This window comes from Micromys minutus, assembly GCF_963924665.1.
Source record: "Micromys minutus genome assembly, chromosome: 1".
NCBI lineage: Eukaryota > Metazoa > Chordata > Mammalia > Rodentia > Muridae > Micromys > Micromys minutus.
Genome location: NC_137969.1, coordinates 215113310 through 215139173, shown reverse-complemented (window position 1 = coordinate 215139173; position 25864 = coordinate 215113310). Strand labels below are relative to the sequence as shown.

Here is a 25864-nt window from a genome sequence, read left to right as displayed (position 1 = left end):
ATTCTGATTGCTCTGGGGTTGTGAGCTCATTTTCACATGTGTCACTCTAGTAAAAGTACAGTAAGAGGCTCAGAAATAACGTCATGTAACCTGCTCAGGGGTCTGGGGAGATGCCTCACTGTGCAAATTGCTTTCTGCACACAACTATAGACCTAAGCTTGGAACCCTAACACCCTTTTAAAAGCTGGGTGAGCACCACATAGCTGAACCCATGTGCTGGAGTGTCAGGGATAGGCAGATCCCCAGAGTTTTCCTGGGCAGTCTTTTTAGGCAAAACAAAGCTCCGGGTTCTGTGAGAGACCCTGTCCCCCAAAATAAGATGAAGAGTAAAGGATGACAGCCCTCTGCACACGTGCGCAGGGCTGAACATTCACTCACATGTGCTGCGCGTACATTCAGGGGCAAGTTCTTCCTCTCTCAAAGGTGAATTCATAGAGTATGCTTGTAGGTTAACCTGTATATAGTACTATATGAGAATAAATAAATGAGAATTTATTGTCCAAATAAAGGAAACATCCGGAAATGGATATAATTTGCCAGAATAATTATAAATGCCAGGCTTTGCTTAAACCTATAAATTAATTTTAAAGTTACATGTCAGTGCTATGTAATAAGCTAATTATGTAAATAAGCCTGCAGTATACTATGAGTTTTATAGGTAACTGAGGTAAGGCCTTGTTTTGTAAGTAAGGGCCTGTTTGACATTTTAAGACTTTTAAAAAACTAGCAGAAGTATTCCAGAACCTTCCCAAAACATAAAAAAGCTAAAGACTGCAAGCACATCTCAGCAGCAGAAGTGCATATCTAACTTATACAAAGACCAGGATTTGACCCCCAGTGTCATGTCCTGGCTGGAGAGATGGCTCAGTGGTTAAGAGCACTGACTGTTCTTCCAGAGGTCCTGAGTTCAATTCCCAGCAACCACATGGTGTCTCACAACCATCTGTAATGGGATCTGATGCCCTCTTAAGGTCTGTCTGAAGACAGCTACAGTGTACTCTTATAAATAAAGATAAATCTTAAAAAAAATAAATTCCATGTTTAAAGCAATGTCTTCGGTGCCTTTCCATGAGGAAGTTTTATACAAATTTATAAAAGAATATTCACTCTGTTAATTGCAATGATGAAGTGTCTTAATATTGCCTTTTACTGAAATTTCTATTTCAGGGCTCTCTTCTTAATGTCAAAAAGTAATTTCCAGCCTCCAAAACTAAAGGACAAAACTAAATGGTGAGTTACAGATTACACAGTGCTGCAGATTCGACAGTTGAGTTCCTTATGTCCTAGATGACCACTCCAGGGCTCACCGTGAACCAGGTTTACTTTCTAATCATCCCTGCAGTTCACGAGCAGCCACTTTCCACTGCGCTACTGCCTGGGGTGAAAGCTGAGGGAAGGGGGGAAATGAATACGGGAAGGGTTTGCAAAGTCGTGTTTTGGGTTTTTTTTTGTTTTTTGCTTTTTTGCCCTGTGTTTTTTATTTCCACTAATTAAATATTATCTTTTCTGGACTGTGATGTCTGAAAAAGTTTCCCAGGTGTTGTGACACTTGAAACCAGTCCTTCTGGTCTCTGTTCTTCCTTCCATAGTACTCAAAGGACTTGTTTTTATCCTAATCTTTTTCCTTCTGCAGCGATTGTTAGAGTTCATGAATATTAGGTGGTAAAAGTAAAATTTTTTCTAATTAAAATCTATATATATTTTATAAAGTAAACCAGCAAGTAAAGTTTTCTAATCTCATAAACATAGTTCTTACATAGGTGTATAGATTTCTTGAAGGTCTGTTAGCATCCAAATGTGTATGTTTATTATTTTTCTGATAAGACAGTCTACACTGTGAGATTTCAGATTCTAGTAGCCTCTCCCCCTAGTAGATTCTGAAGTGCGATAAGTATCATTACGGGTGGGTTACAGCTTCATCTAGGAGCAAGGTCATCCTAGGGTGATGGCAAGAATGACAGGCAAGTCACCCTGTAGTGTGCCCTTCTGCGCCGACACTGGCCCCAAGCTCCTAGTGTTTTGGAACAAGAATGCCTTAATCACTCAGGGACAGCCAGTATTGTATATCAACACTAAATTCATGGTCAGATTCCAGCAACACTGTTAACATCAGAGGTTCCCTACCAGTCTCTCGTACTGTTCCTCTTGAGTGTCTCTCACAAGTCACCACAGGCAGAACAGTGAGGCATTTCTCTGCTGAGATCTGCTGTGTTGTCTTGGCCAGTTACTATGGCAACCTCCTTGGTTCTTAAGCTATTTTCCCCTGGTGGAATCTTGACACTGTCAGAAAGAAGCCTGTTTGTTATTAGTAATGAAAATAGAATTCTTTCTCTTTTCTTTCTTAACTTAATTTAATTTTATTTTTATTGTTGCTTCTCCCTCTCCCGCTTCATCAAAGCAGGTAGCTGGGATATCCTTTTGGTTGCTAAAATCATTCCTTTTTCTTTGCCTTTTTATTATGGATTCCAAATTTATTTTTTTTTTTTTAGAATTTAAATTGTCTTGTAATAATCTCTCTACTTTCCATGAAATCTAAGTATAGAAATTTTTTTAAAAGTGCTCTGTAAATTATGCAGTGAGAAATTTGGCTTTTCCAGCACCTTGAAAGGGTACCTAAAGTCATGCATTAGACATGGCCCACCAACTTATGTCTGTAGAGCGGTGTTTGAAGTTGTCTATTACTGTTGCTGTGTAACTGCATGGTTCTCAGACAAGACAGGCTGCACATAGGCACAAGGAATATACTGTGTTTCGTGGTTAGTTTTTTTGGCCCAGATGGAAGTGGGAGGCCTAAGGGAAAAGCAGAATGGTGTGTGTCACTTCTGACGGTTCCTGAGTTGACTGTGTACTGACAGCTGGAAACCAACACAGGTGAGATATTTTACACTGTCTCTTTTCGTTTGCAGGTCATCGACATTCCATAATTTTGTCAAAATAGCACTAACTAAAAACCCCAAGAAGAGACCAACTGCTGAAAGGCTTCTGACTGTAAGTCACTGGGTCACAGAGGGGTGCAGAGGCTCCTGGCAGCTAGACCTGCCAGCACAGCAAAAGTAGACATTGTAAAACTTGGATTGTTATTCATCTCTTCAGCAGGGATCGGCCAACTTTCTGTAAGGGACCGGATGCTGCATATTTCTCTCTACATATGTATTTATGGACTGTACGGTTTCTGTCACAACTATTCAGTTCTGCCGTTGTGACACTAAAGTACCCATAGGCAGTATACATACATAGGCGTAGTTTTTAACCCCCAAGAATTTTATTTACAAAAGTAGCCAGGACACCAGATTTTGCTGAGACTACAGTTTGATGACCCTAGCCTATGAGAATACGAAATCTTATTTAAAATTCGTTGCTTTCTTAATTTATGCAAATTTATAATGTATTCTACATATATATGTAATGTAAAATACCTTTGTATGAGAAAGTAGTTAGTACAGCAACCTAAGAAAACCTTATAATTTATCTGAATTAAGTGAATGTGATTATATAACATGCTTTTATTGTTTTGAATCATCCCACAGTATTCATTTGTATACGGATAATATATAAATGAACATCATCATTTAACTGGTTATAATTTACAGCATAATATAGATTAAATTAACTATCCATCAAGAAGTGGTTCACATTCTGTTCTCACACCAGAAGTGTCTGCTGGGATCATAGTGATCATTGTGATCATAGTGATCAAAGGGGATCATAGTGATCATAGTCGTTCATAGTGATCATAGGTGTTCATAGTGATCATAGTGATCATAGTCGTTCATAGTGATCATAGGTGTTCATAGTGATCATAGTGATCATAGGTGTTCATAGTGATCATAGTGATCATAGTGTTCATAGTGATCATAGGTGTTCATAGTGATCATAGTGATCGTAGGTATTTATAGTGATCATAGGTGATCATAGTGATCATAGGTGATCATAGTGATCATAGTGATCATAGTGATCATAGTGATCATAGGTGTTCATAGTGATCATAGTGATCATAGTGATCATAGGTGTTCATAGTGATCGTAGGTGCTCATAGTGATCATAGTGATCATAGGTGTTCATAGTGATCATAGTAATTGTAGGTGTTCATAGTGATCATAGGTGTTCGTAGTGATCATAGGTGTTTGTAGTGATCATAGGTAATCATAGTGTTCATAGGTGTTCATAGTGATCATAGGTGATCATAGTGTTCATAGGTGATCATAGTGATCATAGTGATCATAGTGATCATAGGTGATCATAGTGATCATAGTGATCATAGGTGATCATAGTGATCGTAGTGATCATAGGCAGTCGATGCCTCCACTTCTGCATGCCCCATGTCTCAATTTAGACTCCACTGTTCATCTCTTTTCACAAGTTACTGATTTAAAAATCACAAGTGGCATTTTTTATAAACTATAAAATGTGTGAAGGCACATTTGTGAAGTTTTACTGTGTTTGGTTTTTACTTAGCACACTTTCGTGGGGCAGTCAGGTCTGTCTCGGGCCCTCGCGGTTGAACTGTTGGATAAGGTGAACAATCCAGACAACCATGCTCACTACAGCGAAGGTGACGATGATGACTTTGAGGTGAGAATGGGTGCAGGCGAATGCTTGATCGGAGATGTGACATGTTAACAGTGCACACTCAGTCTATACGCTCACTAAGGCTTTTCTGAATCCTGTTCTCATCCGAGTTCTGAGCTTCTCCTCCCCAACCCCTCACACACATGCCTAGAACTCCTGGGGTGCTTTCTCCCGGGTCTTCTCAGCATGTAGTGGGATGTGATCTTCCTAAAAACATACAGACGTGACATCTGGTGCCTAGGAAATAGAGGCTTTAAAAATCTCACTTTGGAACAAGAAGGAAAGGTTTAGGCACAACACATGTGCATAGAAGTTTTCATTCATGAGACTCCTTACAAATTGAGTTGGTCATTTCATTTTCCCATTTATGTATATTAACAGAATATAGGTAATTCTAAGGAGTAAGTTGAAATCCTCAACGGGAAAGTATTTTTTCATATGTATTGCTTCTCGTATAATTTACATGTGCTGCTTTATTACTATGTGTGTTTTTTCTGAAAGTGTGATGGGGTTATTTTGAGTGTACCAATGTGTAATAGCACAACATGTAAATTAGGAATAAGGGACTTTCTGCTCATTGACTGTACCATGTTTTGTTTGAGTATTTAAAAAATGTAGTCCTAATAGAATCTTTAAAAGACAATCCATGTTCCCCCTGTGTTTCTTGTAATTATAGTCCTGTTATATCATTTTATTTGATGTTAAATTTACTAGAATTGCAAACATTAAATAAACCAGCAACACACAATTTCCCTATACACACTAATACTTAGACCACTATTTGTAGCCTTAAGATGACTAAGGCGTGGGCAGGCAGGATGTCTAAATGGTTAGTCAAGTGAGCTTGAAGGCCGGAGAACCAAGTCCGATCCAGGTGCTCATGCATGCATACACATGTAGTGCATGAATACATACACATAAATAAATATAATTCTTTTTAAAAATAAGATTAATGAAATTTTATGCCTGGCATAGGGACATTCAATTTGTAAACCAAGGGCTCAGCCAGCCTAGGTTACATTGTCAGTTCTAGTCTAATCAGGGCTGCTTTATGATTAGACTAAATGTGCTTGTTTTTCTGAAAACAGCAAACAGACTTAATTCTTTAACTTAAAACGTACAACATAAATGCTGTTAGATATTACTTAACTCCCAACTAATCTTTAACTACGTAAAGATACACACCCCTGGGCTTCCCTTCTTCTGCCTCCTTGCTGAGTCCTTTTTTGTTTTGGGTTTGTTTGTTTGATTTAGTTTGGTGATATGCCATTCTTTCTAGTCCTTGAAATACAGAACCTTCTATCATATCGTGGGGCACAGTGGTGTGAGACTGACCCTGTCCCTGCACTCAGAGACAGTGGATTACTCTCAAAGGAAATGCAGAAACACCAACACAAAATTGATAGAACTGATAATTCCTATAGAATGGGACACTGGTGGAATTCCATAGGTACGGCAGGAAAGAGCCAAAAGCTTGACGGATGACTGAGAATTAGAAAGAGAGCAAGAATAAGGTTTGGGTTGGGTTGGGTTGGGTTGGTTTGGGTTGATTGGTTGGTTGTTGGTTGGTTATGTTTTACCCAAAAGAGGGTGGCAGATCTTCTAGGAGAGTTATAGACAGTCATGAGGTGTCACATGGGTGCTGGGAATTAAACTTGGATCCTCTGCAAAATCAGCCAGTCTTCTTAACTGCTGAGCCAACTGTCTAGCCAATAATGGGTAATTTCAATAGAGGAAATCATAAGCTGTTTTGAAAGCTTGAGGGTAATAGAGAAAGTATACTACCTGACGGTAATAGAGAAAGTACACTACTTAGGGAACTAAAGACAACTCAGTCTGGCTGGAGTAGAAAATAGTCGTGGACATAAAGCCCCAGACTGTCTCTCTGACCATGCAAAGGCAGTGGACTAAGGCCTGTTAAAGGGCTGACTCCCAGAGTGAGCAGGACAAAGTTGACAGTCACTTCAGAGTCACCAGAATCAGAGCCAGAGTGAAACAGTGAGTGAGTGAGTCTCAGCCGACATGGAAGGCTGGGAGGAGAATTGCTGTCGGATCTCAGTTTGAAACCCTGGTGGATAGAACCACTTCCTGAGGCGGAAACATGAGCAAGGTCAAGTTTGGGGAGAAGGATGAGTTTACTGCTATACTGAACGACTTCCATATGGAAAGGTCTAGTCAGGAGTTAGATGCTGGGTGTAGGCCTGTATAGATGTGAGTCACAGGAGATGACTTAGGATTTTAGACTATCGGATACAAGCTAGATAAGGAGAAAAGGGAAGATCCGATACCAGGGATGAGCAAGAGAGTAACGGATCAGCGCAGTTGGTATTCGGGTAGGGACTTTAAAGCACTGTGATGGAAGTGAGAATGGGCTTGACAATCAGAGTGGGCATATAGTGTGGAGTTTGAAGCTGAGAACCTTGAGGGTGGAATGCTTCCGGCTATCTACAGTATCTCAAACACAGATCTGCGCATTCACTTCAGCGGTTGAGGTCTTGTGGCACAGTAGGACCTCGAAATGGAGGAAGGAAAAGCTGTTGCTCAAGCCACTTTGAGAGCCGTCAGTAACTGATGGGCTGAACTGAGGCATAGCTTCAGGTGAGCCTGAGCTTAGCTAAGAGGTGGAAGTGATGGATCGCTGATTTAGTTTATAGTAGTCACTCTTTAAATGCATATCAGGGCCTTCGTTTGTTGTTCTTGCTGCCTACATGCATATCTGTGCATCACGTGTGTCTGGTGCCCGTGGAGACCAGAGAGGGCAACAGATGGTTATGAGCTGCTTTGTGTGTGCTGCAGCATCAACTGGGTCCTCTAGAAGAGCCCCAGGCACTCTTCTCCATAGCTTAAAATACTCAACCTATCTGAAGCCAGAATTCCCCCTAATACTGCATCCTTACACACCTGTAAAAATTCTACCTGTTCCTGGTGCTCACTCCCTTGCAGTGAAGTCTCCAAACACTTCCTTCTGCTCAACAAATAAAAATTGAGAGTTATCATCTGACAGTCAAGGCCTTTTGTGATCTGACTTATGCAGTCTGTCCACATAGTTCCCTCAGCTTAGCTAATTTCAGTGCTGTCGAATAATTACCAAACCACACTTCCTGCTAACACTCCTGGGGTGCATCATGTGATCGCCTCCTGTGCCTAATGCATCTCCAAATACTGCACAGCCAACGCCTGCTGCAGCCGAGGCTCTTTGTGTTCCCACACTGAGCTCTGAAGACAGGTTTGTCTGACTTTAGATTCCTTCTTAGTTTCCCTCAGCATGACCGTGAGGTACCTGGATCTGCCCGTCCAGCATCTGCGTCTTATTTGTTGTTGGAATGTTTCAGTGTGTATGTTATGCTTCTATTCACAGCCCCATGCCATCATCCGTCACACCATTAGATCGACAAACAGGAATTCCAGAGCTGAACGGACAGCTTCAGAAATAAACTGTACGTGTTTGCTATACATTTCCATTGGCGGAGTTGGAGGGTCAATCTGGGTATTCTTATGTGCGGGGGATTATAAAAATCTTAGACTACATGTGGCTATGTGCTTGTTTCAGAATATATTGAAAATATAGGTTGCTTTTCTAGTTTTCCTGGAATTATGCTGGTTATTGTTTTTAAATAATTTTTATTTTTAATTATGAAGATAATTGTGCCCATTGCTGGAAATTTACAAGAAATAAGAAATAGAGAATTGATATTACCCATCATCACATAACCTACAGCCATCCCACTGTTAATATTCTCTGACTTCTTGCTTCCCATGAATGTTTTATGTGGTTAACAATATACTGTTACATTACCAAGAGACATTTTCTGTTTTCTGACATTGGCTTTATAACTCCATGCTGTGTTGCAGGTTGAGTTATATTTGTTTCATACTGTAGAAGATAGTCTTCTATTATTAGTTATTTGGGTGGGTTTTAAATATTTTACATCAATGTGAAGATGACTCTTTACAAATATTTTAAGTAGAATTTTGGTTATTTTTATTTAATGAATTAGTCATAAACAGACAAAAATTTTATAATCAACTGCCTTTGTCTCCTCAGCTGCATTAAAACAAAAAATTAGAAGGCCTGAGTGGTGGTAGTGTACAACTTTGGTTCCCAACACTTAGGAGCCTGGGCCTAGCAGATCTCTATTATGAGTTCAAGGCCATCATGGTCTTCAGAGTGAGTTCCAGGACAGTCAGAGCTCTACAGAGAGACCTGCCTCAAAAAACAAAAGAGAAAGAAGTTTGGATCTGGATTTGCTGACTGTGTCCGATTTCTTCCTTTATAAAATGAGACGCATGACTAACAAAACAAATGGATTTTTAACTATAAGGAGATAAGATGCTTCATTAAGTATTTGAACCAATTAGAATTCTTACAAATAACTATTAAATCGTTGTCTACGTTTTATTTTTATTTTCTTCAAGCCAAATCTTCCTGGTTCTTTACCGAATGCTTTCCCATACCCATTGCTTAACAGGACATGTCATGGATAAGCCAGTGATAACTCTAGACTTGGTGTCTTTGTTATTGCCAGTGCCCAGCTTGTTTATTATGTGCCTGCTGAGCCATCTTGCCGGAGCCTTGCTGCTTCCTACCAAAGATGACCTTCTTTGATACAACTGTATTTACCTTGTGTAGCTATACAATGTTCTGTTAATGTTTTCTGATTTGTCTTTTATTTCTAGCCTGTGCACTTTGTTATATTCTTTGTTTTAATCTAGTCACTTTTCATTTGTCTGCATGAGTGTTTGCTTTCATGGATGTGGGTACAGCATGAATATAACTGGGTCCTGCAGAGACCAGAAGAGAACATTGGATCCCCTGAACCTGGAGGCAGGGATGGTTGGGAGCCACCACGTGGGTGCTAGGAACCAAATCTGGGCCCTGCACAAGAGTAACCAATGATCTTAATCACCGACTCCAAAATTGCAAAAAGCACGTTCTGTGATGTCTTGTAGTTTGCAATTCCACTTTCTAGACACTTACCATGTTGACCGGAAGTTAGGAGTAAAGCGAGGAACAGCTGCAGTGGGGTAGCTTGCTACAGTCCTTTGGCTCAGTGCCATTTGTTAAAACTAGAGATCTCTTGGCTCATGGATTCAAGATAACCTCTTTATTGTATTACTAAATCCCCATGCGCAACACTCTTTCGAGAGTTTCCTCTGCTAAAGTCTGTCAGGACTCTCTCTCTCTCTCCTGCTTCTCTTCATCTACTGTCCAGGGGCACACATTGTTGTTCTTTTAATTATATCTGATTATTATATAAATGAATTGTAGAGTCTTGTTATCTAGTTTTAAACTTTATTTTCACTGATGTGTGACTAAATTATACATTACCAGTTGACATCACTATGATGCTCAGTCTTAACTAAAGAGCCTCCCTTTGGGGGGAGTTGTTTTGGTTTTGGTTTTTGGAGATAGTCAAGATTTAGATTTTTCATGAGTGTTCAGGGTGCTAATATTTTCATAGGATATGCCTTGGATGAACTTGGAATCATTTTACTGATGATTTTCTTCTGTCTTAGCACTTAAACACTTAACCTTTTATAGACACCAGAATGTTTTATGGTTCTGTTCTTGCTTGCTCAATAGATTTCAGTTCTAAGCTGGTTTTTGCTTCAGTTTTTTTTTTTTAAGTTGAGCTAGTAATTTACATATAGTAAATGATCAAGTCTTAAATGTGGCACATGGTAAAATTTAAATATACATACACCATGCAGACTGCTCACTATGCAGAACACCGCTGCAGTTTCAGACTTGGCCGTGCTCTATCACACTGAGTACCCTTCCACGTGTGCCTGAATCCAGACTAGTCAGTATTCTGACCCCCGTCACTCAGGCTTCCTTTTAGCTGCTCTTGACTTTTAGACAAATAGCTTGACACCGTAGACCCTTTAATTCAGTCACATCTGTGAAACTCACTCACACCATTGTGTAGGAATGCAGACTAGCGAAATCTTACATTTATGAATATATTACAACTCACCCATTCTTCTGTTGATTTTGTATTGGGTTCTTATGATCATTCTACGTATTCTTTCTATATATATTTTAGTATACATGAATAATTTCTAAGCCTGTCTGTTGATATAACAAAGAATTTGAGGTGAACAAAGGAAGAAAGGTTTGGTTTGGCTCATGGTCTCTTGAGTTTCAGTCCATGGTCAGTTGACTCTATTACTTCAGGGCCTGTACTGAGGCAGAACAGTATAATTGGGGTTCATCATGGAAGAAAGCTCTTACCCACATGGGATGAGAAATAAGAAAAAGTAAGATGAGCTGGCCAGAGACAGTTACCCGTTGCTTTCAGTTAGGCCCCACCTCTGTCTGTCATCTCCCAGTAGCCTTTCCATTTCGAACTCAGCCTTGCATTAATCAGTTCTGAGGTCACAGCTCTATGAGCCATCAGCTGCCAACCAGCCTTGACACAGGATTTTCATGGACATTTCACATCGAAACCATAACAGATCCTGTACTAAACTGACCAAGATAAAAAAATAGCCCGGCAAATTCATATTTATTAATTCCTTGCAGTGATATAAAATGTACCATAGAAACCATGTGGCATCATATCTAACAAAACAGTGGGACTGAGGTGACTCAGAGCGAAGCAGTGTGTGTGTTGAGGGGGAGCGCTGGGTCTGCTCTGGAAGTGGACCAAAGCCTGCCGCTGGGCCCTGTGTTTAGGAGTCTTCATTTGAGGCTTAGTGTCTGGGTTGCATCTGAGTCAGTGACTTAGCTCTTCCAGACATAATTCAGTGATTCACGGTAATGAGCAAGACTTCTCCATGGGAGGTTCCTGACAGTCTGACTTAAGGAGCAGTTTCTCAGAGAGCCATGTCGCTCGGAGAGAGTACTCATTACATGAAACGTGACACATGCAGAGTCTCCGTGGGAGAAATGTTCCTTCTGACCTGGCACGGGATGTGTTTGTCCTCCCAGTTGTCAAAGATTCCCCGCTCTCTGACCAAGATACAGCCATATTAATATTGTGGTACATACTCTCAGAATTCACAAATCTGAGACAAACGGATGACAGGAGTTCAGGGCCAGCCAAGATGAAACCCTTGACTTGTTTTTTTATTTTTTAAGACAAATAAATGAAAGTTTTAAACAAGTTGAGTGGACTTAACAAACTTCTTACACTTCCACTGTCTAAAGTATTTTATTTCCTTTGCCTGAATGACAGTGAAGCCTATTAAACTTCCTCGCTGAACTAAACCCTGACCAACCATCAGGAAATGCTGCCCCTGCCTCCGGTTTCTGATTTATCACAGGACATAGCTGAGCCACGTTCAGTGTGTACAGTTTTATGCCAGTTGGACTCAGGTTCTGTTGTCTGACTGGGATTCATTAAGCTTCTTGGGTGTATGGATCCATGTTTTCCATCGAGTTTGGCTGCTGTTCCTTTGAAATGTCTGCGTGGTCTCTGCTCTACACAAGTGTGAGTCTTGTGAACACACTGATCTCAGGCTGGCTGCTGTTCCTTCGAAATGTCTGCGTGGTCTCTGCACAAGTGTGAGTCTTGTGTTACATGTGAACACGCTGATCTCATGGACGACTGCAGCTCTGCTCTATGTGCCTTTACATCCACACGTGGCAGGAACTTGCTCCTGTGTCCACTCCACTACTTAGCCATTCAGTGAGTTTTATTTCAGGCACAGTTATTTTTATATGTAAATTTTAGTAATGCACAGATTACATGTGTACATAGAAACACATACTTAGACATATAATTTCAGTTTCTGTGCTGAGACTGCTCACCCAGTCTCTCTCTCTTAAGTCCTCTTATGATATCCTGTCTGCTAATCACCTATATTGTCTTTGTCTGTTTCTTCTTTTCTTCAACTGTCGTTGATTCCTGTTTTCTACCTTCAGCGCCATCCAGGATTTTTTTAACTTTTGTTTGTTTGTTTGTTTGTATCTTGGACAACCTAACACCATATTGAGCATCTGAATTTTGTCCTCTTCCTTTAAAGAATGAATTACCTGGCAGCCAGCTGACCCTTTCAAGGTTCCCGTCCTGTTTCTCTAGACTGTTTATACAAGGTTCTTCTGGGCAGAGTCTCAGATGTCTGTCCTAATACTGCAGGCTGTCCCTTGCTTACAGAGCTGTCTTCCAGACACACACAGCTGCCTGTGACTCCAGTTCCAGAGTCCCCAAGTCACCAGACACTTGTGCACACTGTACATGTCTGGAGGCAAAACACTGCCACACATGAAACAAATCTTTTTTCAAAACTACTCTAGGTTATGTTAATTGTAATCATTGAATAGAGGCTTTTGTTTTAGATTGTTGTTTTAAGTAGATGGCATTTTATGAAATGTCCTCCTCTTTTGGGCCAAAAATTTTAAGCCACACATGGTTGTACACACTTGTTACCCCCCCAGCACTGAAGAGTCTGAGGTGGGAAGAAGATCCGGAGTTGGAAGTCAGCCAAAGCTGTACGTAGTGAGTTCCAGGCCAACCTGGGTTATGTGGCAGGGTGTTAAAAAAATAATAATAATAAAATGAAGAAAAGGCGAGAGTGAGGGGGGAAAGCTTATGATTTACTATTTAGCTCCACATTGCAAATCATGTTAGTGGTTTCTGTTACTTTTTACAAGGCTTGTTTTTAGGGATGAATACAAGTGGCCCTTACTCAAAAGTTTTCGGCAATTAGCTAAGATTGCATTTAGAAATATTGTATATGAGTGTGAATGTTGAAAAAAATGGCCGTTTAATCACATTAGTTTCTGGCAATTTTTAAAATTATACTAGCTTTAAGTAGGTAAGGAAAAGTGTCCTCTATTATAAACTATTTCATCTAAAAGGAATTGCTCTTTGAATACATGGGATGATTCTGAAAGTAGTCTGACGAGATCAAATAATCTGTAGGCAGGATGCGGCTGCTGAAGAGACGCACTGCTCCTACAGCTCGGTGGTGCTCCCACAGCTCTCGGTGGTGCTCCGCAGGTGACCTATGCAGTGTTGCTAGGTTTTCTGTACCACAGAGTTGCTGCTTAATCTGCGACAGCATCTGCAGTCTTAACGTTTGGGTTTTTGTTTTGTCTTGTCATCTACTTCCAATAAAGGTTTTCTCTCATACAAAAGTGCTTTTTAAATTTCCTAGTTCCAGCCAAGGATTAAGCCTAAAAGATAGGCGAAATCTCTGATTGTTACTTTATCTGGATGAATGTAAAGGTGTTGTGTGGTAGGAATAAGAGAAATACTCTTTCCTCTGTGCCTCCTCTGTGGTAACATTCACATTTCATCCCTTAGATTAACCTCATAAGATGATGACTTTACATGTGTATGTATTTTTACACACTGACATATCTGTTCTATATTTTACAGTTGACAAGTTACAGTTTGAACCTCCTCTGAGAAAAGAAACAGAAGCCCGGGATGAAATGGTAACTGTGGCTTTAAAACAGTTTCATGTTTGAGAAAACATAGAGTAAGATATAGTTGAAGAAATAAAGTAACTACTTTTTATACATACTAACTTTACTAATCCAGTTCACACTCTGAAGTGTGAGAAACCTATAAAAGACTCCCAGTCTTTTGAAGGATGCACATGAATTACTGAACTCTGTCCTCAGTGGCTCTGGAGTGTTCAGTAATCACACTCCCATTGCTTTACTGTGTAAAGTATCTTCTCTGTGGGGTTGGACATGTGGCTGTTAGTGGAACACTTGTGGGTTCCAGCATGTTTGTTACTAGAGCTTCGTGTGCTTTGTTGTTTGTTGGGGACTCACTGTGTAGCTCAGGCTGCCCTTCAGTTGCTATGGTCCTCCTGCTTCAGTTGCCTAGTACTGGGGTGACAGGCATATGTCATCACACCAAAGTGACATCATTTTGAAATTAACATATATTTAATCCTTTATGTACTGGAATCAATAAATAAGGTATTGTTAAAATTGGCCTAAAAGGAAATTGTTAACATTAGTTCCTTAATGTCTACTTTTTGTTCTTGTTTTCTTTTGTTTTCTGGTCAATACAAGTACAGTTTCTAGTGGATTTTAATGTCATTCTTACTGCTTGTTTCTGGATGCATCAGCATTTTTTATACACATTTAATGAATTGTTTAATTGTCTTGGCTGATGGAGTAGTTATGAAAATAATTAAAATTTGTGTGGGTTATTTTGTTTTTACTTGTCAGATTGAAAGCTATATTTAGTAGATCCGAGGAAGTTCTTAAGTTTACATCAGATGATAATGAGTCATTGATCTAAATGTGTCAAACAATAGAACAAATTGTGGAGGCATAAAGCCAGTTAGATACCATGATAACTAGCAGCCACAACATCCGAGGTTTTCTAGAACCAAATAATTTGGCTGATGTGTAATTAGTAAACCAAAAGGGTGATACCAACTTGGTTAATGTGTGGAAGTAACACTCTAACTGTGACCTGCACAGGGGCTGTCATCAGAACCAAACTTTATATTACATTGGAATCCTTTTGTGGATGGTGCAAATACAGGCAGGTATGTGGCTTTCTAATCAATAACTTGATTATGTGAACAGCTTTGATGGAGATTTGTCTTAAAGTTACCAGTGTAGAGCTCTGACTTGCATGATTGACAAAATGTCATGAACTGTTGAGTAACATTTTTCAAGAGTCTCTGTTGTATGGGGGTGGGTTTGTTTATTTGTTTTTCAGTTGTTTGCTTTGCAACAGGATCGTGTTACGTAGCACTGGCTAGCCTGGCACTTCCTAGTTAGGCCAAGTTGGCCTCAAACTTGCAGTCATTCTCCTGCCTCTGCCTCTGAAGTGCCAGGGCTGCAGGCATGCCACCATTCCTGTTTTTGATTTAGTCTGAATATATTGTGTGTAATGATGATGCATTCAACAATGTCATTGGGAAAATAATACTGTAGTGGTGGTCAGGAAACCTTGTTCTGTGTTTCTAATGTAGTTTCTTCATATTCTAGACCTGTCTTTATTCAACAGTGAATTGAGGGGCTGACCTTGTGGGTCACTGACTTGTTTACATGTTTGTGCATTTCAGTTATCTAGAGAATTCATTGAAAATGTAGACTTCTGGGTCCCCACATTATGCCAGTAGAGCTGAGGTTGGCAAACTGTACCCTGTGGGTCAAAGCTAGCTGCTGCCCATGCATTAAGAATGGTATTTGGGTCAGAGAGGATGGAGAAATGTAAGGTAGGGAAAGCAGGTGAAAAGATGGCTCAGGAGTTAAGAGCACTTGTTTCTCCTCCTCCCACCAGCACCCACATCAGGCAGCTCGTAACTGCTATAGCTCCATTTTCAGAGAAGCCAATGCCCTTTTCTGGCCTCTGCAAACAACTGCACGCATATGGTATAAATACATAGACTTAGGCACATGGACATGTGCCTACATATACATAAAATTAATAAATAGAACTTTACATTTGAAAGGAATATTTGCATTTTGAATGAATAAAAATAAAATAATAAAGTTTTGTTATGGAAAAATTACATGAAATTAATGTCAGTTTCGAGATTTATTGGGACACAACCATATTAACCACTTTATGTACTGTTTATAACTGCTTTCACTCTGTATTGGTAGAGCTGTGCCTGCTATATGCCATCTGAAGTGTTCAGTATTTCAGGTCTGTTCCCTTACAAAAAGCTTGCCAACCCCTGCCAACAGTCTTAGTGACCAGAATCTAAAGACCCTTTTAGTTCCTACGTCACTGAAAAACTCTGGGGAAGCATACAGGAGCATGTCACTGTCTCTCTGGCTTTGATCTGCCAGCTGGTCAGCTGGAGCTCTTAAGCTACAGTTCTGATGCAGGGGGTCTTCCAAGTGTTCTTTGTCACTGGTCTCAGCCCCCTCCCCCACACCCCATAACAGAGGGTTAATCGTGCCGGCACATGCATCCATGGGCTCCAGAATTCTGAGTCTCATTGTTGGCTGGTTTGTTCTTGTGTGCTTTTGTGACATTTGGGTTTTGGTTTGTTTGTTGTTTTTGTTGTGTTGTCGTTGTTTTGAAGGCAGGATCTCACATAGCCCAGGCTGGTCTTGAGTCCCTGGTCAATCTTGCCTCTGCCCTCTTGGTGCTAGGATTGCAGGCATGTGCATCATACGCTACCTTTGGTGGGAGGGAGGTTTGATTTTACTTTTTAATTATTTGTAACTGCACAACCTGGTTTTGTTTATTCACTTTTCATTAGTTTCGATCCTTTAGGGATACTGCATAACATGGATTCTGTACACAACACATTTAGCAAAAAGGTCAGCAAGAAGGTAGCTGAGTGTGGCGTGCCCCGTGTCACTGTCCCTGTGCACGAGTCACCTCTCCCAGTTCCATACACTGTTCTTTGCTCCAGTCAGTACATTTCTTGACAAAGTAAAACCCACCTCATCTCAGGCATCAGCACCGACAGTTATAAAAACGGTCCATATGTTCCCTTGTGTCTGGGACACTGCCTGTTGCCAGCAAAGGGGCTTGCACACTTCCAAACACACACTTGCCTTTCGGAAGTTCTGTTCCAAGCAGGTCTCCACAGGCTTCAGGATGGTGGAGGGTTGGCTTGTTTGTTTTGTTGCTGGGAAACACAGCCAGGGATCTGTCCATATTAACCATGTGCTTTGCCCTGAGCTGCACCCAAAGCCTGAATTTCCCTCTCCACTAAGCTTACTCTAATTTAAATTACACATTAAGGACAGCCAAACTGAAGTGGAAAAGACTTTGTACCACTTCACAGTAGCTGTTCTCACAGAGCCTTAGAATGTGAGGTCGGAGGTCGCCATCACTGTCTGTCTCTCAGAGCCTCTGGATGTAAACCTCTCAGTGCATGTATGATAGTGTCGTGTAAGTTCAAGTCATGTATGACCATCTAAATTGAGTTTTTTCTTTGATTAGATCAACCTCTAAGCGTGCAATACCACCTCCGCTACCTCCTAAGGTAAGCTGCTGAAGAATTTTAAACAATAACTTTATATAATTACATTTTCAAAATAATTTAATTGACTTTGTTTTCAAGTTTATTGATTTTCTTTAGAAGGTGAAGATAGAAAGGACTTTACAAAGATGATTTTATGTGAAATAAAATACTTTAATAGATGCCAGAAAGAAAGAGATTTGCTCATTTGACCGCACAGAGATATAAAATTTATTTATCACCACCATTTATTACTTTAGTTTGACATTTCAGTCAAACCATTCTTTATTAAGTCATTGTCTTTGTCAGTTTCTACTTGTTAAATATATGGCAACTGCTTACATAACTTTATTGGTTATAAAAGTTTTATGATTTGGGGTTGGGACTCATTTTAAATCCCACGTGTTAAATTCATAGTTGAGTTGGGCAGTGACTCACTTGAGAACTTTGCTGAAGGTTACTGTGACCTTTTAAAGAATACTTTCTTACCCTTTTGTCATTAGCCAAGGATAAACAGTTACCCTGAAGAAAGCCTCCCAGATGAAGAGAAATCCTCAACCATCAAACGTTGCCCTGATCTGGAAACTAGAGCACCTCAAGTCCTCAGGAGACAGAGTAGCCCAAGTTGTGTTCCTGTAGCGGAGACATCCTCTATAGGTACGAGCAGCATCCCAGCCTCCCTGGAGTGCAGAGCCTCCCTGGAGTGCAGAGCCTCCCTGGAGTGCAGAGCCTCCCAGCATCCGTGATCTAGATGAGTCAGATAGATGGGATGGAAGGCTGTTCTCTTCCTGGACCTAAGACTGTCTCTTCCCTTCAGTCAGTCCTTTTGCAGTTCAGACCTGCATTTCTGTGTTTTAATTGTACACAAATGGACTGTAAAAGATTTGGACCATTTCAACCTCGTTCGGTCACTTAGTAAATATTATAGGATCCAGAGGAAGAACCCGTGTTTCTGCCCTATAGGAGGGTAGAAGCTGTGAAGTTTTACCTATATACATATAACATTATAAAAGACTGAACGTGGTGATGCTTGCCTATCACCCCAGTACTCCAGGGGCAGAAATCAGTCTAAACAACATAGTAAGACCGATCTCTGTAATTAATTTTTAAAAAGATTAATAGGATGGAGGGAAGAAAAGAATGACAGGTGTGTGGTGTTTCCTAAAATAATAACTATTTCGCAGAGCCCTGACGTTTCTGAGAGAGATGAGGATAGGTGAATAGTGAGGTGGGCTCCTGGAGGGTGCGGAAGGGCTTCGAGAGCTTACAGGAGGGAGGGCCCGTGCTGAGGCATTCTAGGAGAAGAAGGAGTGGCAAATACACTAGCGTCTGGATCATGTGTGAGGCAGTCTAATATGCTGTGAGAGTGATACTTAAGTTAGGACTGAGCACGCAGATTGATTTCCATTGGGAAAGGTGAGTTTCTGTCAGTGGGGTAGATGTTATTTGTGTTCACAATGTGTTTGTCACAACTTAAGAGCATCACTAAGAATGCAGCGCAGCCTAAGGGTCTGCAGGGCAGCACCGATCAGTTAACTCATCTGACAGAAGCTCCCACACACCAACATGCTCCCACAAACACCCAAGAGGAAGGGAAGTAATGGGGGCAAAGAGAGGTTATTTTTCACAGAATGTCCTTTGTGTGCTCGTTCAACTTTAACCACGGTTCCCTTAGGAAATGGTGACGGTATTTCAAAACTGATCAGTGAAAATACAGAGGGATCAGCACAAGCTCCACAGTTACCTCGGAAAAAGGACAAGCGGGACTTCCCTGTGAGTACAGCGGGTACTCAGACATCGTCTATAACTCACAGCTTCTCTTATGAAGGATAAGAACCCAAGTAGCAGGAGTTGAACATGGTGGTGGGGGCTGTTGTCCCAGCTTCACAGAGGCTGAAGAACAATCACTAGAGCTCAGAAGTTTTGGGCCATGGAGACAACACAAAGACTGTTTCTTTTACATGTACAGAGACGGCTCAGCAGTTGAGAGCACTGGCTGCTTTTCCAGAGGTCCTGGGTTCAGTTCCCACCCCTACCACGTGACAGGTCTCACCCATCTGTCATTTTAGTCCCTAGGGATATGACACACTCTTCAGGCCTCCACAGGAAGCAGGCACACACACAGTGCACACATATACATGCAGGCAAAACATCTATATACATAAATAATTTTAAAACAAATATTTTATGTTTAGTAACAGAAATAACTAAGTGGCTCATGTGTTATTTTTAAACCTAGGGTTTCTTACAGGATTAAAAATTACTTTAAAAGGTTTTTTTCCCACAGAAACCAACCATCAATGGCCTTCCACCCACCCCAAAAGTGCTGGTAAGGATTATTTTCATGAGACCTATTTACTGATTTTTTTTTTTTAATTTCTTTAGAAGCAGTAGAAGTAGATTTCCTGTCGAGTACATTCAGCCACTAAAGCAATTTTATAAACTCGAAGTTATGGGTAGATATGAATGTACTGGAGTCTGAATCACACACCCCAACTTGAGTGGAATGATTAAAATTTGGAGACCAAGCTGGATGTAATACCAGGTCTATATATAATCTTAGCATTCTGTAATACTAAGGCAGGAAGATCATAGGTTCAAAGTCAGCCTGGCCCACATGGTGAGTTCCAAACTACATCTGAGCAATCAGATATCCAAGAAGAAGGAGGAGGAGAGGAGGAGGCAGAGGGATAAGTTCAGGGAGAGAGGAAGAAGAGGGGCAGGCAGAAAGAGGAGAAAAGCAAGAACAAAAAACAATTGAGAATTCATAAATCCTGGCCATGGTTCTCAGACCAACATGTAAACACCAGCTTAAATTTTACTTTGATGTTAATGCTGGGCCTCCTTCCCTCTGTGGTAAATGTCCTTCTGCCCTGAAGCCATTCCTACATTGAGCTATGCACAATAGAAAACAAAAGGAAGCTTGGATTCAAGCTTTGTCATCTTCCGGTGAGATGTGTCTGGAAGATGTGCTGCTCATCATGTGAACAGGATGCCTCATGAGTGCCCTGCAGTGATTCAGTTGCTCTCAGACATAAACTCCATCTTTAGTCTCTGCAGTGATTCAGTTGCTCTCAGACATAAACTCAGTCTTTAGTCTCTGCAGTGAAGATACAAACTCGGTCTTTAGTCTGCTGCGTGAATCCTAGAGTTACTCTGCAGCGCTACCACTGAGTGATGCTGAAGAAAATGAACTGTTAGTTCACTTTAATAATGTTAGTCCTGAAGTACTAACTTAAAGCTCATTCAGCTCACTAAATATGTAGTTGATTGGTAGATTTGATCCATTGACTCTAAAATGGAAAGAAAGGGAATACCATGACTCTCGGGGAAGAAAATTTAACTGTGTTAAAAATTTGTATTTTGTTTTGAGGTAAAACCACAAACTTTCCTCAGAGAGTTTGGTATTGCATGGTTTTCTAGAAATATTAAAATTACATAATAAAATAAGCCATATTTCTTTCTTTATAAAGATGGGAGCATGTTTTTCAAAAGTATTTGATGGCTGCCCTTTGAAAATTAATTGTGCAACATCTTGGATACACCCTGATACAAAAGGTACAATTTCTGAATTATGTGTGTGTGTGTATACCTCCTATAAAATATTTATTGTAGGAAGATGGTTATAATTAGTAATTGAAATTGTTAACTTTAAAATTATCACCTTAGATACTAAATGGTATAGGGACCTATGACAAGCTAAGCGAGTTGGTAGGCTTTGATTAAAGACCATTAAGTTGAATAGTGTGTAGGAAATGTTCTTGTGAGGAAGCTAAAGGGCCATCACGTCTGTTGTGTTCTTTGTTTATCAGAATGAGAAGATTCACAGCGAGCCCTTGAGGTCCACAGGCAGGGAGAATGTTGTTAACAACAAAAGAACCTTGCTAAAATATTTAGGATTAAAGGGGTTTTATGCTCATAGCTTAGCTTGGGGGCACAAGTTGGCCTGCATGAGGAAGCTGTAATTCAAGACCAGTCTGGGACGGTATCTCAAAAAAAAAAAAAAAAAAAAAAATCAGGAAACTTACCCTGATTCTTATTTCTGTTTCACTGCCTCCACCATTTTAATTTCTCCAATCTAACCTTCAGTTTAAGATTCCACATCAGTCCTTTTGGACTGGTTCACGTGTCCAAGGTGCATCTATCACTGTGACTCATTTTGACACTTTACATCTTCCTAGGATTTGTGGGGAATGTCTGTGCCTGTGTCCTTCAGCGTGGGGATAGTCCCTTACTTTCCTGTCTTTCCTCAGAGAAAGAATCAGTCTTCCCTCCCAGAAACTCTGGTTCTTTTTAGTGGTAATAGTATTTCAAAACCAACACCTGAACAAGAAATATGTTCATTATTAGTGCTTTGTCCTGGTTTATATGTGATGGCTGTCTGAGAATTTGGAGTGACTTACAGAAACGCACCGCTGTAACAACATCAGAGTGTGTCTTCACAGCAGAAACTTACTCTTAAAATGTGGGGAAGAGACGTGGTGGCCCGAATGTTAGAAAATGACTGTGAATGTGTAGCCAACTCATGCTAAATACCAATATGTATAGCCCTTATCTGAGTAAACGGTTTCAGAAAATGGTAATAAATTCTGGTAACTTGCTATTATAGATCAGTATATTATTTTTGGAACTGAAGATGGTATTTACACATTGAATCTCAATGAGCTACATGAAGCAACTATGGAACAGGTAATAAGAATTTTAACTTAAAAAATTAGTTTGAGCAAATTGGACAAAAGTATCGTAGTTTGGCATCTGCATGGGCTGTAGTCTTGCTTTTTGTGGTTTAAATATTTAAAGGGGTGACATGGTACTGTGTTCCAGTTAGTGTTGTTGTGTTTCCTCTTACAGTTTTGGGAATTTTCACAGAGAAAGCTTTTCAGTACTGTGTGTTTTGTTTTGCATGGTGCTCGGGGTCAAACCAGGGCCCTGTGCATGGGAAGCTGGCGCTCTGCCTCTGAGTCACATCCAGCAACACCTCCCTCTGGGGGCTCTGGGGGCAGGGTGAGAGGAGAGAGTGGATGCCTTACTGTTCAATAATCTTCTTCTTTCCTTCAGTTATTTCCACGGAAATGTACATGGCTCTACGTCATCAATAATACACTGATGTCCTTATCAGGTATGCATGGTGGTGAAAACCAGAGGCAGGCAGAGAAATGTAACTTCAGTACATACTGTATGACTGCTGTCTGAGAAAGGATCCAGTCTTCTGGAGGGAGGGAAACATGGTACTGATGTGCTGACCCTTTCCTTACGTCTACCATTGCTGACTGCACTCTGCCTCCCTTTGTAGCTGGAAGAAGCAGAGAGTCAAGTGACCTCCTTTCTCCATGAGCTTTAGCAAACCACCTACTCTTAGGCTCAGTATTCTTAATTACCAAAAAATGTATTAAAATAAAAAGCAACAACAAAGATCTCGTCAGGTTATTGTGAGGGTTAAGTAAAATTACAGCCCAGTGCTGAATTATAAAGTCTTATACAAATGTTGTTCTGGCTCAGTATAAAGTCCCTTAGACTGGTGCTTTAAACTCTTCTCATCCAGGGGTCTGGGGCAGTAGAGCTCAGTCTGTAGAGTGCTTTCCAGCAAGCATGAGGACCTGTGTTCTAGCCCCAGCCTCCATGTAAAGAGCCAGGTGTGGTGTAATTCCAATAGTAGGAGGCAGAGGCAGGAGGATCCCTGGGCTCACTGATCAGCAAGCCTAGACTGATAAGTGAATGCCAGACCAGGAAGAGAACCTGTCTCATAAACCAGACAGACATTGACTAGAGAACAGCATTCAACATTGATCTCTAGCCTACTCAGCACACGGATCATACACACCAGCATGCGCAGGTGCACACACACAGGCACACATGCTTATCTAAACATGGTGATTCCAGAACAACCTATTCTGAGTTTAGCATTTTTGGAAGTATTTTGGTAGCTGGTGGTAATAAAAGGATCGGATATATTACCATATCTTTAAACTTTTGTCCTGTAGTTCTTCTTATCCAGTATCTTATCACTGTTCTGTAGCTGTGAAGAGACACCATGACCAAAACTTTTTTTATTTAATGTACATGAGTTCACTATAGCTGTCTTCAGACTCACCAGAAGAGGGCATCGGATCCCATTACAGATGGTTGTGAGCCACCATGTGGTTGCTGGGAATTGAACTCAGGACTTCTAGAAGAACAGTCAGTGCTCTTAACCTCTGAGCCATCTCTCCAGCCCCCAAAACAACTCTTATAAAAAGAAAGCAATCAACTTGGGTCTTCCTTACAATTGCAGAGGTTTAGTCAATTGTCATTGTGTCAAGGAGCATGGTACCACACGGGAAGGTACCAGATCAGAAGCTGCAGACCACAACCAGGAGACTAGGCTAGCATGGATAATAAGGCCAAACCAAACAATCCTTCTAATCCTTTCAATTAGCACTGCTTCCTAATGACTAAGCTTTCAAGTATATGAGCCTATGGGACCCATTCTTAGTCAAACCACCACAATATTTCTTACACACTAGACTTACATAGGTACCTGGAGGCTAACTGATTGATTTCATTTGTAGTACAAGGTTTCTAATTATTATTTCTCCCTGATAGAAATTCTTTAGGAATCTGTATTTGAGCTAATGTTTATGAAAAATACAATCTTAGTGTATAAATGGCTTGTAAAAAGCAGAGATCCTCTAAAGCAGTGGTTCTCAACCTTGCCAATGCTGGGACCCTTTCAGTGTCTTAGTTAGGGTTTTATTTCTGTGAAGAGACATCATGTTCAAAGTAACTCTTATAAAGGCTAACATTTAATTGGGGGTCCATTCTCATCATGGAGGGAAGCATGGAAGCATGCAGGCAGGCATGGTGCCAGAGGAGCCATGAGTTCTACATCTTCATCTGAAGGTCTCTCTGAGACCTCTGAGCCCACCTCCACAGTGACACACTTCCTCCTACAAGACCATACCTCCTAATAAGTACCACTCCCTATGGGCAAAGCATTCAAACACATGAATCTTTGAGCACCATACCTATTCTAACTACCACATACTGTTTTTCATGTTGTGGTGACCTTGAACCATAAATTATTTTTGTTGCTACTTCATAGCTATAATTTTGCTACTGTTATAATGTAAATATATGTGTTTTCCGGTGGTTTTAGGTGGCCCTTGTGAAAGGGTCATTCAATCCCCCAAAGGGGTTGCAATCCACCAGTTGAGAACTGCTACTCTCAAGAGTACTTAATCTCTTTAGATTTAATTATGATTGGTCTGTCTTTTTTTTTTTAAGCAAATATTCACATATTACTCTTGTGAAAAGAAACAATCCCAATTCTATTTGAGTGACTTCTAATTTTTTTTTAAGAAAACTTAATTCACTTATTTTTCTTATTTAAAAACCCTTATGGAGCCACAGAAGGAGCCTGGGTTCTCTGAGCCAGAGTGGGGTGTGTGTTTCCACAGATGGTCAGGGAATTCCTGAGAGAGACTTGGTGATGACATCAGAGGTGAGGTTGCCGAGGGTGACAGTACAGCCCCTAGCTGATGTGCAACAACCATCCACACCCCCAAGCAACAGCAGCTTCTTGGACACAGGGGCGGAGATAATGCCAGGCCTCTGGGAGCAGGGATGAGGTGACCAGCACAGAGCCACAGTAGCCTCTCACATTGCCTGAGATGGTGTGGGGCTTGCCTGTCTTTAACCCTTGAGTACTCTCTGGACAAGGAGAATGTGAAAGCTTAGCCAAGAATACAGCCCCTCTGATGGCAGTGGCTGCCTCCTGGAGCAGGCAACACCAAGACCAGTGTGACCGTCATAGTCCCCACTAATGAGAAAAGCCTTGAAGCTAGTCCAGTGCACTGCCCAGGTCACTTGTGCTTTCTCAGGATCTCTAGAACCTCATCCTTTAGGAATACTCTAGGAAACGTCACTATGGAAACTTCCATGGCCTCTCAAGCCTGAGCCTTCCAGTTCCCCAGCCCCTCCCTCTGCACATCTGAACAGCAGTCTAAATTTTGTCAGTAGAATAATATCTCTGTAACTCCTGCCACTTTTATCACTAGACATAGCTTTTTTTTCCACACATGGTACACATTATGTGAAATTATGAAATAACATGGGAGGCAAAGAATGGTTTTTGAGTAATTCATTTCTATAATGCAGTTAGAATCACTCCTAAAACAGAGCATACGTATCAGAGCAAGTCCATGTGAATAGGAAGGTGCAGGGGAAAGAAAGGTGCTAGGTTGGCCAGAACGTTTCTCTTCTGAGAAAACAGAAATTGTGAGGATAAATGCCTGTGTGGTGTGTTTCTAAAAGGGGTAAGTGTTGTTAGACTCGGATGATGTTTGCCTGTTTCCTGCAAAACTATGCTAGGTGTGTGTGGTGCATCACTATGCTAGGTGTGTGTGTGTGGTCTGTGCATCACTATGCTAGGTGTGTGTGTGTGTGCATCACTATGCTAGGTGTG

At 40.8% G+C, this 25864-nt stretch overlaps 1 protein-coding gene across 1 annotated transcript in view; it reads left to right on the top strand.

The window, feature by feature from the left end:
* Positions 1-25864, top strand: part of MAP4K5 (mitogen-activated protein kinase kinase kinase kinase 5) — an 86026-nt gene that overhangs the window by 42011 nt on the left and 18151 nt on the right. Inside the window, exons 10-22 of the mRNA XM_080942275.1 lie at positions 1168-1230; positions 2907-2988; positions 4456-4572; positions 7928-8006; positions 13899-13957; positions 14966-15033; positions 17403-17445; positions 17925-18078; positions 19097-19194; positions 19709-19750; positions 20895-20979; positions 22031-22110; positions 22480-22540. Of these exons, the coding sequence (XP_080798401.1) occupies positions 1168-1230; positions 2907-2988; positions 4456-4572; positions 7928-8006; positions 13899-13957; positions 14966-15033; positions 17403-17445; positions 17925-18078; positions 19097-19194; positions 19709-19750; positions 20895-20979; positions 22031-22110; positions 22480-22540 (1031 nt within the window). The remainder of the gene's footprint in view (positions 1-1167; positions 1231-2906; positions 2989-4455; positions 4573-7927; positions 8007-13898; positions 13958-14965; positions 15034-17402; positions 17446-17924; positions 18079-19096; positions 19195-19708; positions 19751-20894; positions 20980-22030; positions 22111-22479; positions 22541-25864) is intronic.